The sequence below is a fragment of the Fulmarus glacialis genome, unplaced genomic scaffold, assembly GCF_000690835.1.
Source record: "Fulmarus glacialis isolate BGI_N327 unplaced genomic scaffold, ASM69083v1 scaffold34053, whole genome shotgun sequence".
Classification (NCBI taxonomy): domain Eukaryota; kingdom Metazoa; phylum Chordata; class Aves; order Procellariiformes; family Procellariidae; genus Fulmarus; species Fulmarus glacialis.
The window spans coordinates 34,322-47,086 of record NW_009202920.1 but is presented as its reverse complement, the minus strand read 5'-3'; the positions used below and the strand labels follow the sequence as shown (position 1 = coordinate 47,086).

The window sequence follows — 12,765 nt, the reverse complement described above, 5'->3', positions numbered from 1 at the left end:
GTCAGCATGTGGGAACAGCTTTGTCTTTTACACACGCATAACCAGCAGCATAAGCATACTGGGAGGACTGCTGCTTTGTTCTAGCCAGCTTTGAAATACCAGAGCTATCGTATTTTCTTCCACAGGGCTCCTAGCTGTTCAACAGCAACAGGGTGGTTAGCATTAACTCAGCTAAAATACAAAGGAATTGAAGCCTATTCAAGTATCAGCAGAAGGTTCGTTATATTGGTAACGTAATTTAATAGTTCTCTGACATGTTTGTTCAACTATGTCTCTCATTATGTAATTAAAGCAAATACATAATACTGGCAGGCCATGGAAACTGCTACACCAGATCCTCTACAATGAAATAGAAAACAAAAGAATACAAAAAGATACTTACTAGTTGGGTATATACACTTGTTTTAGCTTGCTTTCTGCTTCTGCTGCTTTCAATCGTTTCTTTAAAAAGAAAAGAAAAAAGAAAAAGGTTAGAATAGAAAGAAAATAAGGACTATTTTACCTGCGAGTCAAGTAACATGCCTGTAAAAACTTTAGCGCTTATTAACAAACAATGGAGTTTTCCTTTCACTGAGCAGCTACCACAAAATCCTTTTCCAACAGGAAAATACCCACTGAAAACAACTGCAGGCATCAAATGACTACGTACACAGCTTTTCAAAAAAGTCAGAGATGACAATCTACTATTTGTAAGGACAAACTTTTCATTCCCATTCACTTCAATACAAATTCATGCATTGTTCCTCCCACAACCCTTTTTTTTTTCATGCAAAAGAAGATCTGACATACCAGTCTGTGTCCATTCTCCATGATAATATTCACCAATTGAACAATAACAGGTATAGTAATGCACCCTCTCCATCGTATTTCTTCAACAGCTGAACCAATTCAAAGAGTTTGAACGAAGACTTTTTTGTCGATAGTCCTCATTTTTGAAGACTGAGTGACATGGGAGACCTTTTTTAAAAGTTAAAAAGGCCAAAAGCTCAACTCAGAACCGATGCAGAACTACCCAATAGATTTTTTTAATTATGGTATGTCATCACTTCTGACTAAACATCAGCCATGGGCAACCTGTACATTTGCACCTTCTAAAGGTGAGCAGCTCTAGGTACACAAACACTACGCATTTATCCCCCTTTGAGACAAAAAGGAAATAAACCCCAGGCATATGTGCGAATCTCAGGGGACAGGTAGCAAAGAACATCAAGGGGGTAGAAAGGGGAGAAGCTAACTAGACCAAACCACCAGCCCCTAATGAAAAAGACCATTGCCAGGAGATATTAAGGAACATAACAGAGATGAGTTTAAGGGAGAACACATACAAGAAGCAGACTTTCAGAGCATGGGGACACATGTTTAGAAGTACACACCATTTGTCTCTTTACACAGCCCTACTTCAGTAAAACCATCCATTAACTTCTGTCCACATTTCTGGAGTAAACGGATAACAGGATCCTTTCAATGGGATGTATGGAGTAAATTCCCCCAGTATAGCACTGTTCCTTTTTTTTTTTCAGCTACAGCTGTGAACTTGCTGATAGCCCACAAGAACATGGCAGAGGTAGGCAATTAGCATGAGCTTTACTAACTGGCCAAGAATTCCTTTTATAACTCAAACCTTCACACCATTTAAAAAGTAAAAGAGACATTCTGAGGTTCAACTTTTCTCTTTATTACATAAGCTAAATTAATTTAGGGTGAACCACTGGAGGCCTCTAGTCCAACTTCCTGCTCAAAGCCGGGCCCACGCCAACATCCATGCCGGTAAGAGCGGCCTGCATAAAGCCGCAACCATGTTTTCCAGGCAAACCATCAGCGTGGTGATATTCTAGACAGATTAGCTTAACATTTTCTATGCAGCAGCCCCAAGGCACAGTCTAGGAAAATAATTGTAAAGGTAAAGTCAGTATCTTCATAGACACAGGAAGCACTAGAAAATGTAATAAAACGGAAGAGAGTGTCACTGAGGAACTGCACAAACATAAAAATCCTTTTTACAGGGACACGATGGACACACATAGAAACAATGAAGTAAAAGTTCCCCATAAGCATAAAGCTTGCTTTGATCAGAGGGACAGTCTTAAGCAACAGTTTTTCATTTGATAGCCTGACAGTTCCTCACCAAAGCTCTCTAGACTCCTAAAGAATTCCCCTCTTACCTTTTCCTGCAAATAAAAGTCAACCTATCTTAGAAATCAAAGAATGAAGTTGTCAGACAAGAGAACAAGGACTGAGAAAACAGAACTTCTAAAATTTATCCAGACTACGGAAACACCTTCACAGAGCTGCATCCAAAAGCTGACTTCTTTCTGCTGATGTAGGCAAGTTTCCCAGATTGCTTCTGTTAAATCTCATCTAGGACAAGGACAGCTACCTGAAAACTGTCTTCAAGAAAACCCAAATGAAGACTTCGTGGAGACGATCCTTATCAATCCCACAGACTTGGGGGAATCAATAATACACATTGTACCGGCAATCGGTGATGGAACTAAAAAGGTTCTCCCTCTGAATACAAACCACAAATTCAGAGTTGAACATTTTCAAAATCCCCTGCTCAAGTCCTTTTATATTAAGAAACCAAAGCATCCAATGATTGGCCTCAAAAAGTGCTGTGACAATGGTTCTCCAACAGCATAAGAAACTGTCCTCTATCTTCCAGAGAGACGCTACCCAAAAAAAAAAAGAAAATCATCCTTCAACAAAATGCACTCTCTCAGGTGCATTTCTTCTCCTGAACTGAAGGCTGTTCCACCCACAGCCTGGACTGAAAAACAGATCTTCTCTCCCCAGGCACAGACTACCATGGGCAGTTATGCCAGCAGATGAACAGCCACAGACTCATACTATCCCCAGGAATTACACGGAAGTCCAACATCAGATACTGATAAACAGCTTAAAATACTGCTTGATGAACTTTGTACAGGAATCGTATTTCCTTGAGGTCTATGCAGGAAATTCAGAGAACTTCCACTGGTAGAGAACTGTTTTGGTTTTTGGGTGTTTTGGTGGTTTTTTTTTCCCCCTCCAATGTCCACTAGATTTCTAGGTTATGGGGGGAAAAAGCTGCAGTTTTCTCGACAAAAGCTCCCAAGGGGACTATCTAGAGTCATTATGTTATGACAGTTTTGGAAATCTATGAATGGAAACAGCTTCACGCAAGCACAATGCATTACATTACCAGCAGCTGAAATATTCTACTATACACAATGTAAAGTCATTTGCCTTGGAGACATGGTTAATTTAGGGCATTAAGCAACATTTTAGTAAACTGGTGATGAATGTTAACCTCACACCACAGATTTTCTTTGTGATTGATGATCATGGTGTGAGCTCTGAGCTAACAACTGCTCTAATTCACCTGGACCTAGCAATATCCTCCTCTCCTACAGCCAGCTGCCTGGGGATCAGCGCAGAGCATGACGTACAGCATACACCTTTATTACAAACTAGTATACCAGGAAAACTGAAGGTTTTTAGAAGGTACCACAATGTACTGACTAAGAAGAGGTTAGTTTTGCACTAAGTACTTGCGGCTGTGGACAATCAATAGACCAGATATGATGAGTTTCCTATGTTCTGACAGTGACTGATGCCAGAAGGTACAAAAGAAAGGTGCCTGAAATGTAGTCATGCACAATTCCAGAATAATCCCTTCACAGAGAAAGTGCTTTGCTAGGTCCTTTGCCGGTTATTAATTGATTTGTGCCTGAAGCGTATTTACGCTATAAATTCTTAATGTTGTCTGATGTAGTTATGAATGTCCTCATCCACAAAAAAACCCTGAACATCTATAACTTTTTCTAGTAGTTTGGCCTAAATGCAATCTTTTGACCTTGAGTTATTTATATATGCACATCTTAAGTATATCCCCTTATTTACCTCATCATATTTTCCCTATCTATAAAAGGGAGATATTACCAACTTGTCTATCCCAGAGGGACCAAAGGATTAAATTACTAAGCACTGTACATTTGAGTTGGTGCAAACATCTGACCTCTCCCTAGATTTAACATCTTTCATTCTACCCACTGAGCGTGAAAGAGTTTTGTAATATGTGACGTATGAGAGCAAATATTTGTGGTCATTTTCTAAAGAGTGAACATTTATGAAGAGGAAGTAACAGAAGAAATCCAGGAATGCAGGGGATATTTCAAGGTCCGCAACGCAGAGTCAGGTTGGTAGACAGCACGGGGACACCTCAAACATCCTCAAATATTAAGCCCTTATTAGTTGATGATGGGGAAGATAGTCTCTAAATCGCATTTTCTGGAATTAGAGAACTTTCACACTGTTTATTCTTTTTCAAAACTCTGAACAACACAAGTGCTGCTGGGAGGCAGGAGAGATGGGACAGAAAAGGTAATTAGTCCATGGTGCATTTGGAAGAAGTGTTTCCAGCTGCTTGTGCTCTAGCAACACATCTCAGCACTGATGTGTGGCACCTACGGCCTCTGTCGCTTGCCAAAACTGCCATAGTTCCATGTTATGTAGGCTTAACAGGAGGTGTTTGGGGATAAAACATCCTACGTATGCAGAAAAACATTTCTTTGATGTTATTTCTATTTTGCTAGCACGCAGTACTTTATGAAGGCTAGTACATTAAGATGTCACTCTCAACTCTTGGCTAGGTACAAAGAAGGTTTGCTTTCTGTAATAACTTCTATCTACATCAAGATTTACCCATAGCTCCCTCTTTTAAGCTCCCTACCTTGTGTAGTCAGATATAATGGCACTTCCACTTTCTCTGGTATCTTCTCAACACTATGCATACCTTAAAACTGATTTTCTCTGTCTCTTCCTCCTACACTTTTCTAATGGCACTGCCACATAACAAAGAGAACAGTACAAATTCATAATATTTGATCTTCCTCTTGAAGTTACATGCTCCTCAAGCACAAATAAAAATGCAAAAAATAAATTAAAGCTTTCAACTTTCAGAAAGCACATGACTAATTCAGTCATCTGCCACTGCCATGTCCTGAGCTCTTCTCAGCTGCATCTCAACAGTTGGAAAGTGTTATGTTTTAAAGTTTTCTGGACTTCCCCTCACGATACGAAAAACAGCAGAAGCATTTAAAGATCTTTAAAAAAATAACGACCCTGGAATTCACAACTACGTAAGAACTCAACCTTTACTTTGAATGAAAATGTAGGCATACCCAAACATCATAACAACTCTTGAAGACTGGGGGAAGCCACCAAACAGCAGTTACTCAGTGGATGCCATTTCAAACCCTTCTGAATCAGAAATATATGGTCTTAAAATTGACAGAGGAAATCTCTCTCAAGAAAAGGATGCATTCAAAGGAGACACGAGATAGTGAATTTGGAATGCATCTCCCTCTTTTTCTTCAGGACAGCTCTGAAAGGGTGTCTTTGACAGAAAAATTCTTGGGACCACTTTGGACAGACATTCAGGAGCCTACATCAGACCACAAATTTTGTGTTGAAATTGCAGTAGAATTACTCCTTCTAGCAGTTCTGTTCTTGGAGGGTCAGCCCTTCTCTTGAAATGATTGAACTCCTAATTACGCTGGTAACCTTCAAAAGCATGGTATAGCTGAAGCCAAATAAAATTACTGGATAAGGGAACCAAGTGCATGCTCCAAAACAAGCCAATTTGTATGTATCTTAATCACAGTATCCTACTCACAAGACAAGGAAGTGCCATATTAAGCCTTTCGATCTTAGGTATACCAAGCATAAGTATACCTTATAGTTCAGTTCTGAGAAAGGGTCTTCTGTTGAAGTCAACTCAAAATTTAGCTTCCTCAATGGCAAGAAACAGATGAATTCTGCTTCAGGATTATGACATTGCCTTCTCCCTCCAAGAAAATCTCAAAGGAAATACAGAAGGATGTAAACAGTTCCCAACTAACTGTTTTTCATCAAAGCAGGCAATTGGCTGATGACAAAAAACTTCATTACTATGTTGTGTAACTCACAGAAATAGACAGTTTAAATGGACGTTTTCATGTTCATTCAGCCAAAGATTCTACAAGAATGAGCAAGTTATCAATATTTTTTAAGATAATAACATACAGCCTTGGAATATAGTTTAATCATCCTCTCAGAAAGAGGGCAAGTGAAAGTGAAACAACTCGGGATACACACTTTTCATATCCTTACTTAGCACATTTTTAATATTTTATGTACAAAAATACTGTTAGCCCCAGAACCATTTTGTGGTATTAGATTAAGGGAAGAATCTACACAGACAAAACACTATGAAGAAACAGATGGAAAAACGTGGTGAGGGATGTGCTTTGCCAAAGACTTTGCACACATCAAGTAAAATATAAATGTAATACGCTATTATTTCAACTACAACTTCCTATGCTTTCTTTGTGGTTATATATAGATACCTCTCCCAGGCTTTTTGTAAATGTTTAATAGTATTATTTGCTTGTACAAGCTGGAAACTTGAGATGAGGTCTTCAGCTTAGTTCAGACTTAATTGATGTGTTATCTCTGTATTGCAATTTCTACCTGTTCGGCTTATACTCATACTGTCTCCTAAGTGCAGAGCCTCTAACTGGAAGTTTCCCTCAAATCCCATTCCCTGTACACTGCTGGGCAGCACATGTAAGGTAAAGTATAATCATGATAGAAAACCCACTGCATAGGAATATAGCAAAACAGTACGAGAAACTGTAGGTTTGTTGGGTTTTTTAATTGCTGCAAGAACAAATAATCAAAGTCTTTCACACAACTATCCCCTCTGCAATTTTGTCTGTGTAATAAGAAAGTTCAAGAAAGTGGAAAAAGCAAAAGAATTTAACCACTTCCTAATGAAGGCACAGTTTCTCCAGTTGTTTTGCCTTCCCAGCACATAGGCCTGGAAGCAAACACCTGGGACACTATTCTAATTTGTCTCCTACGGTATCCAAGAGTGAACACCAAAGAAACTGCTCCCTATCCCTTACTCTCACCACCACCATTGTTACATACCTCAAGATGGGCAGAAACAGAACTTCGCCATTGCAAATGTATCGTGGACTTTCTGAGCAGTATAGGGATGCTTTTTGGTTTAATCTTTCCCAAGAATTCCTACTATTGTTTGCTGTTCTGACTGAACAGGGGTGACATTTTCATGCAACAGCCTAAGAGTCTAGTTTTCACTGACTGATAAAACAACTTTCCTCACTTTTTCTGATACCTAGCATATTGCTAGATGGATTTTTATCACTAAAAGAAGTGAGGTGAGATAAAAGATGCAGCGAGGAAGATAAATGGATTCCTCTCAGTGCAAATATTGAGCATAGTACAGGCTGAGTACACTCAGGTATCACCTAAACAGCTGTAGTCAGACAGTATAGCAGCACTCACTATATCAACAATACACATAGTTCAATGGGGAAGGAAAGACGATTACCTCATTTCTCCAGCACCTTTTTTCCCCACCATGCCAGCTTTCACCACCACCCCACCTTCCTACCACCCATTTCCTTACCGGAAAGAAAAGTTTCAATCAAAGAATGAACTTGGGGAAATAATGGAATGAGGATGCAGTTAGTCTTTTTTTAAAAAGTAATACAGAATTGATGCAAAAAAGAGTTCTCATTTGTCCTGAGGATCCCTCTATAATTTAAACAGCATTCAGATCAGAAAGAAAATGTGCCCAAATACAGCACATGCCAAATATTGGTCAATGCTTCAGGCATCTAGTCTTTATCCCAGGCTGAATTTCCAATGAAGCAAGTTAAAGCAAGACATTTTTGTAACTCCACTTTTTCTAATACTTCAAATAGATGCCTAAACATAATACTGATAATTATCATGAAAAATCCATTATATATTTCTCCCTTCTTTTAATTAATTTTCCCATTAAATATTATAAGTAGTTTTCAGCAACTGACACTCTACAACATTTTGCATGCTGCTTGCATTGTGCTTTCTTTATTTAAGGGACCAAGCAGCCTTCGTATTTAAACAAGTAGAGATAAAAATGATTGTAAACACTAGTCAAAGTTGACTCTCAGGTATAACGAGTCTGGGAATTTGAGCCATCAACGCTTCCCAGACAAACACTTTACTCGCAGTGCTTACGTGGGAGAGCCTCCGTGCATCTGCAAAGTCACGGGCAGGCAGAGGTGGAGAATTAGCATGGGTGTCTGTTGTACAGCAACTGCCCACCCCCCATAAAAAGTCAAAACTGAAGTTAATGCTGGCCTTGAATTCTACAGGCAGAAATTAACTGTATTCCCTTCCTCAAACTGCTGAATTCCAAAACAGACATTTGAAAGCTCCAAACAAATAAAGTAGCAGCAAACATGAAAAGAAAGCACAAATGCCAATGCTACATGTTTGTATCTACAGAACGGCTGATGAGTTTAGTGACAAGCCATTGTTCGGTGCTTCAAATCATTACAGAACCCACCTATTGGAAAGGCTGAACCCCAAGAGAGAGAATAAAGCAAGAATGCTTTTCAAAAGCAAGAAAAACATCTTCTGTTAGAATGAAAGATGCTGAACGTATCTGTCTGTAGTTTTCCACATATAGTAATATTCTATTATGCTTGTTAAGGACTTCCATGGGAGCTAGGGACATAAAGGAAAAGCAGCAGTCATTGCAAGGAGCTGGCACACAGCCTCACTGAAATTCACAGGATTCTTTGACAGTTTTTAGCAGAGCCTTGCAACTACTAACCCTCCTAACAAAAAAAGACAGTCAGTGTCTGAATCTCCTAAGGGCATTAGATGCACATGGGAGCCATGTTAAATTAAATGTCCTTTCAAAAAATAGTGCTTTCAGTGTAGAAGTAGAGCAGGTTACAGGTAAATCTTCATGCTGCATTGGCTCCACAATAAACCATTCAAGAGAGGCACAATGTGGAAGTGAGCCCACTGGCTCAGACTCTCTGCTTCAGCAGCAAAGACTTAAGCAAGAGCCATAACTACAGTATCACAGTTCTGATTTGCTTGGCTTCTATGGAGCTGACGCATTTAAAAAAAAAAAGTAATAACTACTAATAGAATTGTGCCCTGCCAGCTCTGTTCTCTGCATGAGAAGCACGAGGATTTCAGCAGGGCCACAGAGAGTGTTATGCTGTTTCCAAGTCCCTCTGTCTAAAAAATTAGAGCACGGGACAAGCAACACTGAAACTACTTGTTTTGTTCCAGAGGACTCGAACAGCGATAGAGTGAAACTTGGCTCACTTTACAGTGCTCCATTCAATCTGCAGGCTGAGCACCTAGGGTGGAGCTTTGGCCAAACTACAGGACGCTTCCCCTGGATGCCCAAGATTCCTTTTTAAAACTTTCAAAAAGCCCTTTCTGAAATTGCATTATAAAAGTGACTAAATTTTCATGTTTCAGAAGGCCCAGTGCTTATTCTCCTTCGAACACCAATTAATCTACAGCAGCTAGGCTGTCACAACACTTTCCTAAATCCTCCCTCAGCTGAAGTGGAGCAGATGATTTTAAATTAACGTCTCTAAAGGAAAAGATATCATCTGTGATTTGAAATTCTGACTGTACAACAGGCTGTCATCAGTATGAGGTCTGCCTTTCCCCAGTTTACAGCAAGACACATGCTCCAGTTCAAAGCCCTCTTCAACACAAAACCAATACAGTTCAGACAAGCTGTAAACCAGCTCTGTCACTGATCAGAACTGGTCACCATGTGGGGCCTCATTTTATATACTTACAAAATCTTGCTGAATGTCAGTGAAATCTTTTCCATATTTTTCTAGTGCTTCCTCAAAGAGGTTTGCCTCTGAAGCAGACCACTCCTCCATCTCATCTCTGCATAGGACTGGCCCACCTTGTGGCACAAGCGCAGAGATTGCCTTGGAAATGTCATAGACATTTTTGTGCAAAGTGTCCATAGCATGGAACTAGATGGTTGTAAAAGAGAGAGATAAATGTAAGGAGAAGCATCTAGGGGGAAAAAATGCTGAACAGTGAAACAGCAGTAACAAAAATTCTGCATTGAGATTTGAGGGTGCAGTATTCTATACCTAACACAAGGTCAGTAAAAACTTGTTCCAACCTCAGACTCACTGTAATTGTCAGTGTACGAGTCTAACATTCACTAACAATAGTAGGGTTTGTGAAAGAGGACCCCTCACATATCAATAATTCCTACTTAGCTACTCACCAGCACCACCACTGTAGCACTACTGTTAAGAAAATGCTCAGGATAGACACCCACTCACCCCAGGACTGAGCAGCCCTGTTAGGTACCATCCACAGATGGGGCATGAAGGTAGAGGTCCGAGGGCATATTTTCTAATAAACTTAGCCATGCACTTTCTTTGTCAAATAATCCACAAAAATTGCATGTAAGAAAAATATTTAAGAAGAGCAACACACATACACTCCCTCCAAAGGCCACAAATCCCAAAAAGATTCAAGTCAAGTCACATATCATAGCTGAGTAGGAAAAAAGAATTACTCCCAAGAGCAATTACTCCTCAGAAAGCTGAGCTACGACTGTCTGCAACTTGTGATTTACAAGGGCTGAGAACACATTGTGAGGGAGGAACTGGTATTAGTAAATGAAATGGCTTTATTTCCTAGTTTCTGTAGTTTTAATCAGGATGTTATTTGCCTTTCATCACACCAGTTTTGTGCACGTGCATAATTAATCTACAGTGTTTTATCCTAGAATTTGTCCTATGTATGATTTCACATTATTCCAGTTATGACGTGAGGCTTTGATAACAGTTCTCTGGAGACTTCATAAATTTTATTCAAATTTTCATTAAACTTCCTCTAGCACAGAAGTTCAAGTTTTCCCTTTCCTCTATCTACTCAGAATCATTTATGATTATAAAATATTAACAATGTCACCACTCCTCAGGTACTCTAAAATGGAGCTTGTCAAAGAGAAGAACTGGATCAACTGAAATTTCTTATCTGACCACAAGCTTTCGACCCTGACAATCTTGCCCAAGGATGCCAGTGACAGTCCGGTGTTGGGGAAGTGATGAGGAGTGGCATTCTGGCATTATAACATTGCAGACAGGCAGATAATCATTTGCATTCTTTTCAAGACAGCTACTAAGCCCGTGCAAGAGGTGGGCTGTGAAGCATGTCATCAAAACATTTTAGTAAAACAAAACAAAACAAACTATCTCATAGAATTATCCATGATGGATCATAGGAGGCACACGGCCAGAAAAAGTTACTTCATACGTAAATAAAGGGTTCCTTTACAAAGACGGGATCTGCTTCACAGCAGGCCACAATTACAATCCATCTGCCCCTCTCTCTTTGCCAACTGTTATTGCTGAGGTGAGTATTTTGCATCTCAAAAACTTAAGGTCCTCTTAAAAATCTTACCAGCGTGATGTCCCTAGAGGCTGCTGCAGCACTCATGTGCAAACTGGGCTGTCTGACAGAACTACTGCAATCTAGTGCTCGGGCAAACGTACCAACAGACCTGAAAGAAATTAAACAGAGCATTAACTTTGCATGCAAAACAAGCATAAACATAAACACCCAAGCAACGCTTTTTGAGATCAGCAGACTCCATTTCTCAGTAACAAGATTACATGGTCTGGCACTAGTTCTGAGCCAGAGACTGGTCTCTTCAGATGTGGTTTGTTATTATGAACGCTTTATTCTACTTAGTTCATATGACCAAAGAGGCTCAGGCGTAGGACGGGAAACAGTGAAAGACTCAAGGATCACAAATGGGGAGTTTTGAACTACTCTCTTATCCCCTATCACTCAATAGAATTAAGCTTTAATAGAAACTGAGCACAAGCAAGCTTTATGAATGGCAAAAATCTCTTCCACAACGGTAAGAGCAGCACTGCATTGTCCAAAGGTAAAGAGACAGATGACAGAAGACCAGATAGAAAAAAATGCAGTAATGCAAGCATTTTTTCTAAAAATTCAGGAAAATTAAAAACAATCTTCATTTTACAACATAATATAGCGTAACACAATATATATATTATATAGCCTGCATGAGAATACAGCAATTCTCAAATATTTCCCAATGCCAGCCATGCCTGCTTGTGAGACCACAATCCCCATGCTCCTCATTTCATCCCTAAAGAAATTGGTTGGAGAAACCTTTAAACAGGAACATCGGTTCTAGTCATTCCTACTTTCCTTGCTGCTTGCTACACCACATGGGTGAAGCACTTGTGCTCCTGCACAGTGAACTGGAGTTGAATTCCTCTGAACAACTACAACAACAAAAAAAGGTGGGTTTTTTTTTCCCTCCACTCAGATCACTTTCCCAAACTAGTTGATCGCACAGAAGAACAGCCTAGTGCCAAGCAGTGCAGGAGTAGGAAAGGTAAATGCTTAAGCAGTAGCTGTCATCAAATATCTAATTTTGGCCAAAATCCAAACCAGCCTCCCCCACCCAAGTGTCTGTGGTGATTCACACTTCACCCTCTCCCCAGCCTCCCCAATCACTATGCCTACCCCTGCTTCACAACTCCCCTGTCCCCAGCTTTAGCTGAACTGATACCTTTTTCCCCATGTGTGGTGTCTAATTATAAACTCACTTGGCTGATTCCAGACTGAAGTGATTTTTATACCCATCTTTTCAGTGATTCTCGTTGCAGCACGCACGCTCAAGCGGCTATATCAGCAAACCCAGTGGGCAGCAGTGAACAGCCAGAAAGCATTACTAAAACCAGTTTCGCCACTAAAAGCCTACGCAAGGTGGAAACAAAGCAGCTCTACGGTCACTCTAAACCAACCCATGTGCAAACCTCCATCCTCCGGGGCACTTTACTCTCGCTTCCTGCTGGGTCTTCCTGACACCGACACCAGAGCACTGTGTGGCTGAGT

The 12,765-nt window shown here is 40.1% G+C and overlaps 1 protein-coding gene across 1 annotated transcript in view; it reads right to left on the bottom strand.

Moving 5' to 3' along the window:
• Positions 1–381: 381 nt before the first annotated feature.
• The window catches only part of LOC104074383 (metastasis-associated protein MTA1-like), a 34,922-nt gene continuing 22,538 nt past the window's right edge, over positions 382–12,765 (bottom strand). The window contains exons 8-11 of the mRNA XM_009574474.1: positions 11,293–11,392; positions 9,654–9,842; positions 8,472–8,544; positions 382–443 (exon numbers count right to left, since the gene is read on the bottom strand). Of these exons, the coding sequence (XP_009572769.1) occupies positions 382–443; positions 8,472–8,544; positions 9,654–9,842; positions 11,293–11,392 (424 nt within the window). The remainder of the gene's footprint in view (positions 444–8,471; positions 8,545–9,653; positions 9,843–11,292; positions 11,393–12,765) is intronic.